The sequence below is a fragment of the Gracilinanus agilis genome, chromosome 6 (genome assembly GCF_016433145.1).
Source record: "Gracilinanus agilis isolate LMUSP501 chromosome 6, AgileGrace, whole genome shotgun sequence".
Classification (NCBI taxonomy): Eukaryota; Metazoa; Chordata; class Mammalia; order Didelphimorphia; family Didelphidae; genus Gracilinanus; species Gracilinanus agilis.
Genome location: NC_058135.1, coordinates 41,847,125 through 41,861,674, shown reverse-complemented (window position 1 = coordinate 41,861,674; position 14,550 = coordinate 41,847,125). Strand labels below are relative to the sequence as shown.

The 14,550-nt window shown below is 34.9% G+C and overlaps 1 protein-coding gene across 3 annotated transcripts in view; it reads left to right on the top strand.

Moving 5' to 3' along the window:
- MAPK10 (mitogen-activated protein kinase 10) overlaps window positions 1-14,550 on the top strand; it is a 110,647-nt gene that overhangs the window by 46,582 nt on the left and 49,515 nt on the right. For 2 of the 3 annotated variants that reach the window (XM_044680368.1, XM_044680369.1), the window contains 5 exons: window positions 1,369-1,498; window positions 5,267-5,325; window positions 9,555-9,693; window positions 10,444-10,609; window positions 13,581-13,652. In XM_044680368.1, coding sequence (XP_044536303.1) covers window positions 1,369-1,498; window positions 5,267-5,325; window positions 9,555-9,693; window positions 10,444-10,609; window positions 13,581-13,652 — 566 coding nt within the window. The remainder of the gene's footprint in view (window positions 1-1,368; window positions 1,499-5,266; window positions 5,326-9,554; window positions 9,694-10,443; window positions 10,610-13,580; window positions 13,653-14,550) is intronic. The other variant, XM_044680370.1, reaches the window with a different exon arrangement.

Below are 14,550 nucleotides of genomic sequence, written 5' to 3'. Positions count from 1 at the left end.
GGGGGCAGCTGGGTAGCTCAGTGGAGTGAGAGTCAGGCCTAGAGACAGGAGGTCCTAGGTTCAAACCCGGCCTCAGCCACTTCCCAGCTGTGTGACCCTGGGCAAGTCACTTGACCCCCATTGCCCACCCTTACCAATCTTCCACCTATGAGACAATACACCGAAGTACAAGGGTTTAAAAAAAAAAAGATATAAGAAGAAGAAGAATGAAAAGGCTGGAAGAGCTGAATTTATGTTATGATAGGCTTTAAAAGACAAACAAGGAATTTTATATTTGATCTAGGAAGTAAAAGTAAAAGGCAGCCACTGGAGTTTATTGTATTGGAATGGGTTGTGTGTGTGAATGAAAATTTTAACAATGAGTGGATCAGAGAACTATCCTTAAAAATAATCACTATGTGCCAGAATTTTCAGGGATGCTATTAAAGTAGTCCTTAGTAGCATAGAACAGGAAAATATTTATGATCTCAATATTCAGTCAAGAGTGACAGAATGGAGTCAGAAAGACTTTAAAAAATTTCAAATCTTGGGGCAGCTGGGTAGCTCAGTGGAGTGAGAGTCAGGCCTAGAGACAGGAGGTCCTAGGTTCAAACCCGGCCTCAGCCACTTCCCAGCTGTGTGACCCTGGGCAAGTCACTTGACCCCCATTGCTCACCCTTACCACTCTTCAACCTATGAGACAATACACCGAAGTACAAGGGTTTAAAAAAAAAAAATTTCAAATCTGCCTTCTGATACACGTACTCACTGAGTGACACTAATCAAGTCACTTTAACTTGTATGCCTCAGTTTCTTCATCTGGGAAAAGATCTGGGGAAGGAGATGGAAAACCACTTCAGTATCTTTGCCAAGAAAACATCAAATGGGGTCATGAAGAGTAAGACACACTGAAAAGTGACTAAGCAATGTTCAATTTTAAAATTCAGAAAACTGTAGGCAGTTAGATGGGAGGTCCTCAGTCCAAATCTGGCCTCAATACTTTCTAGCAAGTCACTTAACCCCCATTTCCTAGCTCTTACTGCTCTTCTGCCTTGGAACCGATACACAGTATTTATTCTAAGATGGAAGATAAGGGCTTATTAAAATCAGAAAACCAAAAAATAAAGAAAGCCAAAATAGTGCAAAAGAAGAAAATTTGAGAAAAATGAATTGCAATTTGTAAAGCTAAATTGTAATTAAAGTACAGGCTTTCCTTCATGCAGATCCATTTTCTATTACGAACATTTCTTACACATTTCTGTGGAGCATATTTTGCATATGATTTCTTAGGGAAAATGTACTGAAGTTATCCATCCATCTGTGTCTAAGAGGCAGAATTCCTATGATATCCTTTGTTGTTAATTTTGTATTTTCTCGTGATCACTGCAGTGCTGCATATGACGCTGTTCTTGACAGAAATGTGGCCATTAAGAAGCTCAGCAGACCATTTCAGAACCAAACACATGCCAAACGGGCTTACAGGGAGCTGGTCCTCATGAAGTGTGTGAATCATAAAAATGTGAGTTTTCTTTGACTATTGGGGTACGAAGTTGGTTTATTAACAGGGAAAAAAATACAAATCTTGGTATGGGAAATAACCTTATTCTATGGCTGCCATAATTTAAGATAATTTTCCCTCTCTTTATTTAATTCCATTGCCCTCATGATAGCTTTTTGTGTTGAGTTCTTAAAAAACTATATAGCATTGCACCATTAATTCCCTTATGACAAAATTAATCTTCTTTGATTAGTCCATTTGGTATAAACAAAATAGCCTCATCAACTTCATAGATATTCTTTAAAATTCCAGTTTTATTATCAGCAGAAACAGTGCCAGATTTCTCCATCAGCTCGAGCCCCATCTGCTGGCTTCTTACTTTTTTCACATGTACCTTCTGTTTTAGAATGTGACCTGTAAGGCAATGACATACTACATAATACTGTGGTGGATGGGCCATTAGGAATGGGATGAGACAGGGCAGCTGGGTGGCTTAGTGGATTGAGAGACAGGACTAGAGATGGGAGGTCCTGGGTTCAAATTTGACTTCAGACACTTCCTAGCTGTGTGACCCTGAGCAAGTCACTGCCCCCATTGCCTCACCCTTACTGCTCTTCTGCCTATTAATTTAATAAGTTCATTCTTAAATTGTTTGTCCTTAACTTGATTTTCAAATCACTTAGTTTTTTTTAGAAGCCATTTATTTATCTTTATTGAATAATTCACAGCACAGTGAATCAGATTGTCAGAGCTAGAAAAGATCTTGTCCTAACTTCTCATTTCCAAAAAGGAAACAAAGGTCTATGGTCTGGGAGGACTTGCCCAGGCTAGTTAGTAGCAGAATAGGGTCCCAAACTTCTAGCATTTTTTTGTGCCAAGAGTGTAATGATTATTATCTCACAACCTTGAATGGTAGGTACTTTTATTATCTTCATTTTATAGAGAAGGAAATTGAGGCAGAGGTTTAATGACTTGCTCAAGGTCATATAACTAGTAGTTTTGGAGGCTGGATTAGTACTCAAATCTTCCTGATTACAGTCCTGGCCCCTTTATCCTCTGTACCACCAAACTGCCACAAGTCACTTTTTAAAAAAATCAGATATCTTATATTTTTTCTTCTTTTTTCCATCTTTGGTTTTGTTCTCATCTTTTTTTTAGGGGTTAGGGAGGACTTTCTTTCATGAATTTCTTTTTTGTCTATTTTCATCCTAGTATAGTCTTGGTTAAGGTTTACTACTTTCTCTTCCAAATTATTTATTCTCCTTCCAATTCTTTCCTCCAGAGATTTTATTTTATTTAAAAAATTTTTTCTTATTTCATTTTTTTTAGGTATTCATTGAGTCCAGGTGGAAAAATCTACTTTTTTGGGAGCTCTCTAGATTTGCAAAAAATTTTGATACCCACTGGTACTTAATTTATGCATTTTTCAACTTTAATTTCTTCAATAGGGTTTTTCTGCCAGAAACAGGCTCTATTTCCAAATTTTCTTTTGGGTTGAATGGTTACTTCTTGGGTCTCCAGGCCAACGTGTCATGAAGGGTTAAGTCTTCAGTGCTGGATCTTCAAGGGTCTCTCTCTAGTGTCTGAGGACAGAGAATCAGAATTCCTATTTTGACAATTTTGAAAAACCAGTCACTGCCTGCTGCTATTTTTCAATGCTTCCAGAGTGGCTTTCTAAGAATCCTGAGACTTTCTGGTAGGACCCCTTAATTCTTGCTACCTTCAGACACAAAGCTATATATTTCCCTGGCCTATATATCTGTTTAAGGTTTAAGTTTAAGGTTTGAATTGCGAACAATCCAGATATAATTGTCCTATATCAGGCTGGAAAAGATCTACCTCCTGCTACAGGGCTAATTTTATCCCTTTCTGCTATCCCTTGCTCCCATAAGGGACCCAATGAAGCTGTTTCCTGCCTTTAGAAATTTCACTGTGAGAACAGGAGAATGGGGTGAAACCAGAGGTAGCATCACCAGTTTCCCTGGGCCAACAAATGATAAAACCTGACTTTTTTTACCTCCACTACCTCTGCTTTCTGGGCAAGTGAAAAAAATGTTTAAAAACAAAGAACATAGATTCCACCACAAAAGAAGAAACCATTTTCTTAGCCCCTGCCATTTCATGCATCCATTTCCCCCATATTTACAAATATGCTGACCTAATACAGAAAATGATTTGTCCAGAAAATAGGTAAAAAGATAAAGAAAGAGCTAAATTAAGTGTATAGTAAAACCTTAAAACAAATAAATCCTCAATTATAAATATAACTTCCTTAAATTCTTCATAAATGTCATCCTTGATCCATTCATTCTCAGCCTGATCGCTCAACCCCACATTATTCTAACATTCCATCTCATTGCCCTGGAGTGGAGGCAAGAGAAATGTTTTTCTTTTGTTTGCCACATAGAAATGTGCAATTAGATTTTCCTATCTTGTGCCGTCTTGGAGTGGAATGAAGTACTATTGTAGATTCTTATTGAATTTTTTGATCCTTATTTTGTCTGGTGTGAACTTCAGACTTTTACTAGAATTGGTATATGGGAGGAGGGTAGTTTACCTTTTCTTTAGGCAGCCATTTGATCAGAAATCCTCCCAAATTATATAAAAATAGTAGGTTTTTAATATTCTATTTTGGTGATAGGTTCTTTCCTAAAGTATATGTAGGATTCCTTCTTGGCTATGCCTTGCTAGCAAGTCTGCTTTCCTAAATGATAGCTATCTCTCATTCTCAAGATTCTAACCTTGAGGAGGTTTATTTTCTAATGCTGTAGCTCCAGAGCCCCCACTGGCGTGCTCCCCATTAATAATATATCAGCCTGTTTTAATTAAATTTTAGAAAAGATAATTCATTGAGAAAGTAAAGAAAGAACACTTGGTACAAAGCATTTCTCCCCAAAACTGAGGGAACACTAATCCTACAAGAACATACAGATGCATGGCAAGAATAGGCTCAAAGTGTATGGCAATGCATATGTAAATGTATTAGTGAGGGGGTAATTTATAACTTTTAGTGCTCTATGCTCTAGAAATACTTTTTTGAGTCTATATCTCACATATAGTGTCACATTTCTTGAACAACTTTTCCATATATTATCTATATCATCTATATCAATGTACACTAGAAAAAATTATTTAGAACTTAGTTAATAAAAGAACTAAAGAAGACAAAAATTAAGAAATGAGAAAGGAAAATTGACCTCAAATATCTTTTTTCTTGATATATTTTGATAAACTTCCCATTTTAATTAGCTACTTATATCATCAAAGATGAGAAGCAATTGATGACCACATCTTATTCATGTTTCTATATCACACACTCCATATAAGCTTTAGTGTCTGTAGCATAATGTAAAGAAGAGAAGTAGATTATTTTCCATATAATCCTTTTAGCTAGAGCACTCTGTGGTTCTGCTTAAGGAAAAGCTCACTATCTTGGTAAGTCCACTGGGAACTTATTTCTGTTCTTTTATTCTTTTCACTAGTTTTTCTTCTTTGGTCTTCTAGGACTCTGACTTCAATGAAAGATAGTCATATTCGTACCATCACTGAATATTTCCTTTAGAACTTAGAGAGTTTGTGGCAATCATGTAGAGAAATTTTGAATTACCTCAGTGGGAGAACAGGCCAATTTTATTTTTCAAGTAAATTCTCTTTCTTTCCATGTAATCAATTTTTCTATTCCTTTCCAAATGCATATTATGATTTTTGGAGTATAGAGTGCCTATAAAAAAGTTTGGAGAAAAATTCTCGTTGAATATATTTTAAATGTATTACCTTTTTCTTTTTCAGATTATCAGTTTATTAAATGTCTTCACACCACAGAAATCACTAGAAGAGTTCCAAGATGTGTAAGTAAAAGAGAGTGATTAAGTTTAAGACATGCCTATAGAACTTAATAAGAAAAAGAAAATCATTCTTAGAGAGTAAGTAAATGCTGTTCTTTCTAGATTACATTTTGAAGATGGAAAAGAGGTAAAGGGCTGAGTTTGAATGAAAGATAACACAATGTGAGCATCCTATGGTTCTGCTTCTCTGTGTGTTTGGAATAACACTCATGGTATGGCTTACTGTTCTATCACTTATGGCAAAGAATACTGAGATATGTAAGCACCAGGAAACCTGAATACTAGACCCAGTGGTCACCTATTTAAAAAAAAGAAAGGGTGGTCCAGATAACTGCTAAATTTTCTCCCAGCTCTAAGACTCAATGATATTCACTGTTTAGTCTTAGCAAAGTAAATTGATCCATTGGACCCTCTCTGTCTGACAGAATTATTGTGACAATCAAGTGAGACAATGTAGCTAAACATATTTTGAAAGCTGTAAAATCCTAAGTAGAGGTAAGATATGATTATTATCAGTAAATTAATTTTTAAAAAATTAATGTCTCCAAGAAATGTGTCAATTCATTCTAAGAGAAATTTCTCAAAGGGACTGTTTTCTTTCTCACTTTGTAGTAAACTTTGAGTTTGCTATTCTACTTCGCTATTTAAGAAGAATGAAGGAAAGACAGCAAATATCTTCCTAATATATCATATAATACAAAGGACAAGTGATAAGTATGTCTTGTAGGCAAGCTATCTCAGCTTCAAGGTCCCATAAATATATTTACTGTTATAAATTAGCCAGTGGACATAATAATAATTTAAAATAAAAGCATTTAATGAAATGGCACAGAAAGAGAACATAGTCCATAAACCTGGGACACACTCTCCCTGAAATATGCATATTAACAGAGAAAGAGTAGGAACACCTAGGCAATATGTATGAAAGGGAACATGAAGGAAACTGGCTACAGTGAATGTGGAAGAGGCACATAAATAGGGAGCATATTTGGCCAGAACTCGTAATTGAAGGGGCAGCTAGTGCTTCTGACACTATAAGATCATGGATGTTTTCTGATGATCTCCTCAGGCTGGGCCCACTCCCAGTGTGCTTGGAATGTCATAGCATCTCTAGTCAGTCAGTTGGTCAATAAACATTTATTAAGCACCTACTATGTGTCAGGTACTGTGCTAAATGCTGGGAATAAAAAGAAGAGCAAAAGACAGTTCCTGTTCACAGTCTAATGGAGGAGACAATATGCAAACAGTTATAAACAAATTACATATATGACAAGTTGGAGATAATCAATAGAGGGAGGTTACCATAATAAAAAGGGATTAGGAAATAGCCACTTGCAGAAGATGAGATTTTAACAGGGGCTTGAAGGGAGCCTGGGAAGCCAGTAGGCAGAGAGGAGGAGATAATAATGGCAGAAGGCATCTGGGTGATGTGAGATGAGGGAGAATGAGTTCTCAGTGAACAACTTCATTTTTTTTTCCAGGGAAATATGAGGCAGGATTTTTAGTTGAGAAGACTGTGGGGGTTGGGGGAAAGGGAAGCTGTGGGAGGCTTGAGGAAGGATCAAAATGTTTGGAAGAACTGTTGTGGTTAGTGGGGACAGTGAGTCAAATAAGAAGCTGTTAATATGTGGGGAGATGTATAGTTTCTGGTGATTCAGGTTGTAATCCTAAAGATGGCTCCATTGAAACTGATATTGTATACCTTCTCTGCTTCCAGCTTTTGACTTCATTTAAAGTCCCCTAATAAGCCACTGTCTTTCTCCTATATTCCTATTTCAGAAATCTCCACTATAATTTCCTTTCTTAGAAATTATTATGGTACTCTGAACATCAACTTCAATCATAAAAGTTCAATGGCCACAAGAACTATCAAGAATGTTCTAAGTAGTTATGTAATAATTCTAATTGTCCTCTGCCTTCTCTTTATTAGCTTAGAGCTCAGAATTTTAAACTTAAATTTAAAACAAAAAGCAAAGGGGACCGAGTGAAAATGAGATAGTGCTCATCTTGTGTAGGTGCCTCTGTTATTCACTCTGTTATAACATTACTTTGTTATTCACTAACCAAGTCTGATTCCCAGAACCCAACTCTAACATAAAGTCCAAAATCAAGAAGTAGGCTGGAAGAATAAGCAAGCAAAAATAGAACCCTATCATAAAAAGCAGTTGTAGTGACAAGGACACAAGCCCCAAAGAAGAGAACCCGGACAGTTCCAAAAAAAGACTCAGAGGAAAACACAGGTTGAATAGAAGTCTAACTAAAATTCCTGAAGAGAAGAAACAAGATTTTTAAGTCCTAAAATTATTTTAAATACCAAATAAGAAAATGAGAAGAAAAAAAGGAAAAGAAATGAGACTATGGAAGAAAGTTTTGGAACCAGAATCAACAAATTTGCATGAGATATAAAACTTTACCCAAGGAAAAAAACTCCCTGAAAATTGGAATGGACCAATAGAAGCTAATGATTTCATGGGACAAAAAAATGAAATATTAACATAAAAATGACAATTCATGAGACAAAATATAAAATATTAACATAAAAATAACAGATTAACATAAAATATGAAACAAAGTCAAAAGACTAAAAAATAGAAGAAAAAGTAAGGTATCACATAGTAAAAACAACTGACCTAGAAAACAAATCAAGGGAAAAATTAAGAATCAATGGATTATTCAAAAGACATGAATGAAAAATAAAGTTTAGACATCTTATTTTAAGAAATCATAAATGAAGAATACTGAGACTTCTGAACCAATGGGCAAAATAGATTCAGAAAGAACCCGTTGGTTATTTCCTAAAAGAAATACCAAAATTAAAACTCCCCCCAAAATAATTGTAGCCCAAATCCATAGCTTACAAGTCATAGCAAAAACATAGCAATCAGCTAGAAGTTGTCAAGGAGTCATGGTCAGAATCACACAAGATTTAGCAGACATCTCTAAAAAATAGCAGAGAGCTTGGAACTTGATGATCCATGATAGAAAGGATATGGAAGATGTCTTTAGGAAAATAAAATAAAATAAAATCTAATTTAAAAAAGAAAGAAAGAAAAAAGGAGCTTCACACTCTCAGTCTTAAGAGGAAAAAAATCTTAGTTGTTTTCTTTTCGATTGGAGAATTTGCCTATCTTTAGTCGTGTTTAAGGTGTTCAGAGAGGACTAGCCCTCTGGTGTGAGGGCTTGCTGAGTCTTTTTTAGGGCTGCTCATCCACCTTTGGTGTCCACTTTTCATCCAACTTTCACCTGTTGCTCCAAGAAGCAGTAGCATGTTTGCTGGTCATACCCCATTAAAACTGTCTTGACAGACAGGCTAAACCAGGTTGAGGATAACCAACATGTCTCAAACCCAGTAGGTGAGTTAGGGGGACATCTACCCCAACTATGTGAAGACTTCCCCCCTGTGGAATAGGCAGATGAGAATAGTCTGTTCCAATGGCCATGAAAGGGACTGAAGCAAGTACTGTAGAGTGCTTAAAGCTTGGTCAGGCATTAAAGACACGAAGGTCATCTACTGCATCCTGGGCCTTCACCAGTCATCCTGATATTTGTATTGGCACTGCACTTTAATGATTCTGGAAGAAAGAGTGAGGCTGATGACTTGGTGCACCTCTGCCTCACTGAAATCCAATTCATGTGCAAGTCAAGACATCACCAGTAATGTCACTAATCCTCTTCTGAAAGTGATGGATCAACATCACCAAACTCCCCAAAGGGTATTTTTTACCTCCAAGAATCAAGTTTTGAGGTGAAGAAAAAAGAAATAAATATTAGTATAGTTGATTCTATGTATCCCTCTCCATGATAATTATTTCTTTCAAATACTGGTCTCTATTAAGTATATGTGACCATAGCCAGCCTTTTCAGGATTCGAGCCATGCCCTAAATATGTAGCATGGACTTTTCCACAATGAGTCATGTAAACTTTTCTCCCTGTTTGTAATCCTAATAAGCAGATATTACTGAAAGAGACTGATAAGCAGGAGATGAATTCAACTTTAACCAAAATAATGCTTCTTTTGTCTGGATGAGTTTTGTGGTAATGGTAGTTACAATTTTATTCTTAGAAACATTTTTAATGTCCTTCATTTACAAGAAGTGGAAAGTTGAAATATGAGCAATGATTTCCATGGAAATTCTAACATGGTTAATGCAATTATGCTATATTTCATTCATTTTCAAATTTATTTCTATATCTCGTAATCTGGAAATAACATTGAGGATTTACTCTTCAGTTACCTTGTGATGGAATTGATGGATGCAAACTTGTGCCAGGTCATTCAAATGGAATTGGACCATGAACGCATGTCTTACCTCCTGTACCAAATGTTATGTGGCATCAAGCACCTTCACTCTGCTGGGATCATCCACAGGGTAAGAACCCATAATTATTAAAGATGAATGAGTTACCTTAGTATTACAAAGAAGGGTTATAATGGTTAGGAAGGGAACAAATAATAGTTGTGGTTTTTCTTAGCACTGGTAAAGCTGTGATTAAGCAGCAGGAATCCCTTACCTTGTTTGCAAAGGAAAAAAAATAGCGATTCTTCTGGAGTTCATATTTTATGTTATGTATCATCTTGTGGAGAGTCCATTTCTGAAGTCATCTTATAAAGCATTTTCTTTCTTCCCAGTTATTTGATTAACAGAGATAATAGGTCCTATTGAAATGAGATCATCCTTGTCTCATAGAACAAAGTGAGCTGCCCTCAATTACTATTCTTTCAACACTTGAACAGATATTGAAGTCATCAAGTGTAGACTTGTGGCTACATGGAGAAACCTAAAGGGTGATGATAAATAAGATGGGATACAAACTCTTTTTTTTCTCCAGGAGGAGGTTAAGTTGTTATTTTGTAAAAGCATACAGCAATAATAGTGAATTTCTTTTCAGGATGTAAAGATGCTCCTGAAGGCATTTTTTTAAAGGATAAATTTAAAAATGAATTGTGAAAAGGAACCACGTTTTATTTCCTTTTTAGTTCTTCACTGCATCTTAAACCAGACTGTGGGGGCAATAGATTGTCATTCAATGATACCGACCAACTTACCATGCAAATCTGGTAAAAGGAAAATAGCATTTTCAATATTGATGGCTCTTTTCTTCTTTGTTCCTTTTGACAGGATTTAAAGCCCAGTAACATTGTGGTAAAGTCTGACTGCACATTGAAAATTCTAGACTTTGGACTGGCCAGGACAGCAGGCACAAGCTTCATGATGACTCCATATGTGGTGACACGTTATTACAGAGCACCAGAAGTCATCCTGGGAATGGGCTACAAAGAGAATGGTAGGGATGGCCTCCATAAGCAGACCCAAAACATAGCAAGGAAAAGAACTTATCTTTTAAAGACTGGATTTTCATTCGCATTTGCAACTTTAAAAAAACATAGGCTATTTGGCTTGCTATGCAAATTTTCTGTTTAGATTCATTACTTTTGAAATCAAAAGGAAACTGAAAAGATGGAGCCTTTTATAGAGTAGTTACAAGATAGTTACAAGGAGGAAATTCTAGATAAAAAGTCTGAATAAGCAATTATAAAGATAGCTTTTAATTATCATACCTATACTATAGATACCAAATGAAGAAAGATTTATTTGAGACTGTCAGAGGAACCAAATACTATAGTTCTTCAGTTCAAAATCCAGAAAGAAGGGAGCAAAAACTATATCCATTTCTTTTCTTCATTTGACAGATGGATGATTAAGGAATTAAAAATAGATTTCCAAGATCCTTGGCAGAAATGCCACCTTCCTTTTCCTATAAGTAAGTCAATAGACTAAATTGTTCAGGATATGGAAAGTCATTTTTAATTTTTACTGTCAGTTACATTAAAGACTTTAGTTGTTTAGAAAAATGCAATAAAAAATTTAAACCTAAATGTCTCTTATACTATTTTTCCCCTCAAGAAGATCTCCTTATGTAAATAACATGCTATATTTATGAATATTATCAGACATAAGTACACCTCCAAGTTATTTTGCAGATTGGATCCATTGAGTAAAATTATGTTAATTGAGAAGTGCAATCGATGAAACATAACTTTAAAAAGATAGTATTCTATCACTTTGATCAAATAACTTTGGAAATAAAGCAGTATATTGAAACAAGCCTCAACAATGCTGCAGAACTAAATGAAAGCCAATAACTGTCTTTTAAATGAGAATTACATATAAATAAGTCTTGCTTTTAGAGTTAGCTAGGTGATAGAGTTGATAGAGTAGTGAGCCTGGAGTCAAGAAGAATTGAGTTCAAATTGGAACCCAGATACTTCCTAGCTGTGTGACCATATGCAAGTCATTTACTTTACATCTGCCTCAGTTTCCTTATCAGTAAAGCACGGATAATAGCACCTACTTCACAGGGCTGAGGTAAGACTAAAATGAGATAATATTTGTAAAGTGCTTAGAACAGTGCCTGGCACATAGTAGGCAAGTAATTACATAGTAAATAGTAGTAAGTACTTGTTTCCTTCCTTCCTTTTAAAAAACTTAATTGTTGAAAAAAGGACCTTCTAGTTTGTTAATAAAATGAATCTCCCATGAAGTTTTTATTTTAGATTTTTATAATTAAAAAAAAAAAGGTATTGACTTTCATTTAGTTCTTTAGATGAACTTTTTTTGTAAGACTACATTAATTACTGTCCCTGTTAGAGAAAACACATTCTGGATGATATACAGGCAGCATTTTGGTGCTTTTGTTTAGATGTGAAAAAAGACTGTCAAGCTTTTTGGAGACTTGACAATAATGATTACTGAAGACAAGAGGATCTGAGCTCTGAGACATTTTTACCAAAAATGGTTGAATTCTAGTACTTTCTTCAAATCACAAAATGAAACAAAAGTGTATCATTGAAAGAAAAAAGAAGCTGGGGCTAGGGGCAGATGGGCTTGGGGAATCTTCTCAAACTTAGCAAAATAAATTTTCTAGATTAAAAGGAAACTAATTTTTTTTAAAAGACAAGCATTGAAAGTGTATTTGAGGATCTAAATTTTCAGTAACATTGACATTAGGCCTTTCTATTCTTCTCTTTCCCTCTTTAAGACTTATATAAGTGATTTAGAAATTCGTATTTCATTTCATAGCTGATTGTATCAGATCTACTAAGCACAAGCATCTGGTACTCTACTCTCCTTAGAAGCATGAAAGCTTTCAAGCAGAAAGGAGCTATTTAATCTCTTACCTGCAACACATGCTCCCACCATCCAATGTGTCCAGTACTTCGCCCTCATTTCCTAAAAGAAATATTTTTACCTTTATTTCATTTTAGAGGGGGAAAATTCTTTTGCTATCATTTTTTACATAATAAAAGAGGGATGGAAATGAGGAGAAAAAAGTTATGGAACTTATAAAAACAGTTAATGAGAATTCCAGATGGCGCAAAAAAAAAAAAACAAACAAAAAAAAAAACCCTTTCCAGAAAATCTGGAAAAAAGAGCCAAATTCCTTTTGCCTTTGTAATAAAAAGGCTCCCTCAGTATGAATTTTGATTTAGATTTTTCTTTTTTGAAAGATGAAAAATGTCTAAATTTTGGCCCATAAATATTCCAAATTTCTGTGAGGGAAAGGGAAAGCAATGAGTTTCTAGGGATTGAAATTTTTCAGGGAATTTTAGGTCTTTTTATAGTTTTTCAAGGTCCAAGTCTGAGAACTGCAATTCTTAGTACACACCACAGATTATTAGACAGAGCTAAAATGTTAACAATTCCCTGCCCATGCTAATCAATGCTTTTTTCAATCTGAATGGATATAGATAATGATCAAAGAGTACTTACTCAAGTTGTAGTTATTTTAGAGGAGATTGAAAAATAATGAGAAATTTCCCCTTTCTTGAGTTGGGTTTAGTAGTTTATTAGCCATTTGCTTTACTTTGAAAAATTACAGATATCTTTAATGTAAATACCCTTTCAATTAGTTGATCTTGTTTGGGGGTTCCTTTTAGTTTAATTCTTTTTTTTCTATTACTAGTGTCAGAGAAACTATCTGAGAAAAAGCTTGTTCATCTAACTTAGATGAAGCATTCTAAATATGAAAGAATTGTTTGTTGATTTAATCTAAGTTCTTACAATTGCAGCTATTTTATCAGTGTTTATGCTGAATTCTTTCCCCCTCCTCTTTTGGTCCTTGCTCAATGGGAAGTAAAAAATGGTGTTTTCTAATCAATCTGCTTTCCCCCTTCTTTTAAGAATAAATTGTCTTAGTTAACTTTGCTTTTTTTTTTCCCTCCCCATCTTCATTTTCCTAATCTCTGTTGTTCTAGTGGATATATGGTCTGTAGGATGCATTATGGGAGAAATGGTTCGCCACAAAATCCTCTTTCCAGGAAGGGATTGTATCCTTGTGCATTTTGTTTCAGTTTCACCTATTTTATCTTAATCTATTAAACTTATTATGCTTATACCAGGACTGAAAAGGTAGAAGCAAAAACTTGACTTAGAATGGTAACCATGACAGTAATAATAATGTATTCAAGAATTTGGGAAATTTGGGGGAAAAGAGAATCAAAATCAAATAATATCTTGGTTGCTTTAATCAGACTTTAAGTAATTTTTTTCTTAAATATTTCACCTCATTTCCTAAACAACGTGACATGAACTTATTTTGTTATGCAAAAGAAGAAAATCAAAGCCAGAGAATGGAAAATAAATTTGGATAACGCTGTTATATCAGTTGAGAGGGAACTCAAACTCTTTTCCCCAATATATTGGCTTCTTTCCATAAATGATTGGTTTTTTTTGCTCTTTTCATATTTAGAAATGTGTGGATTTGTGCTGATATAATAATTGTCCATATGTTATTGTACCATGTATCTTGATGAAATATGAGCTCCTCTGAGGGTCGAAATAGCATTTTTTCCTTAAAAAAAAATCAAACCATACATTTTAAAGGTCAACAGTTGGTTTTCTAACAGCTCAAGGCTATATGGTTTACAAATTGAATGTTCCTTTCTCAAGACAAATGATTACCAACATTATTCTTTCCCCAATCTGAATTTAGTATTTCAAGCAATAGTATTGGCAAATACATAGCAATAGATTGTACTTCATCTAGCTGACTTTGCTAGAAGAAAAATCTTGGCTTAATACTAAGCTGACAGTTATTTTTAAAGCAAGGCTGAAAGAAAATGATTGACTTTCAGACCTTTCTAGAACTAAGGCATTGGATTTGCATGTGGGATGGGTTCCTGAAAGTATACAAATAAATTCACACAAACATGATATAGTGAAAAA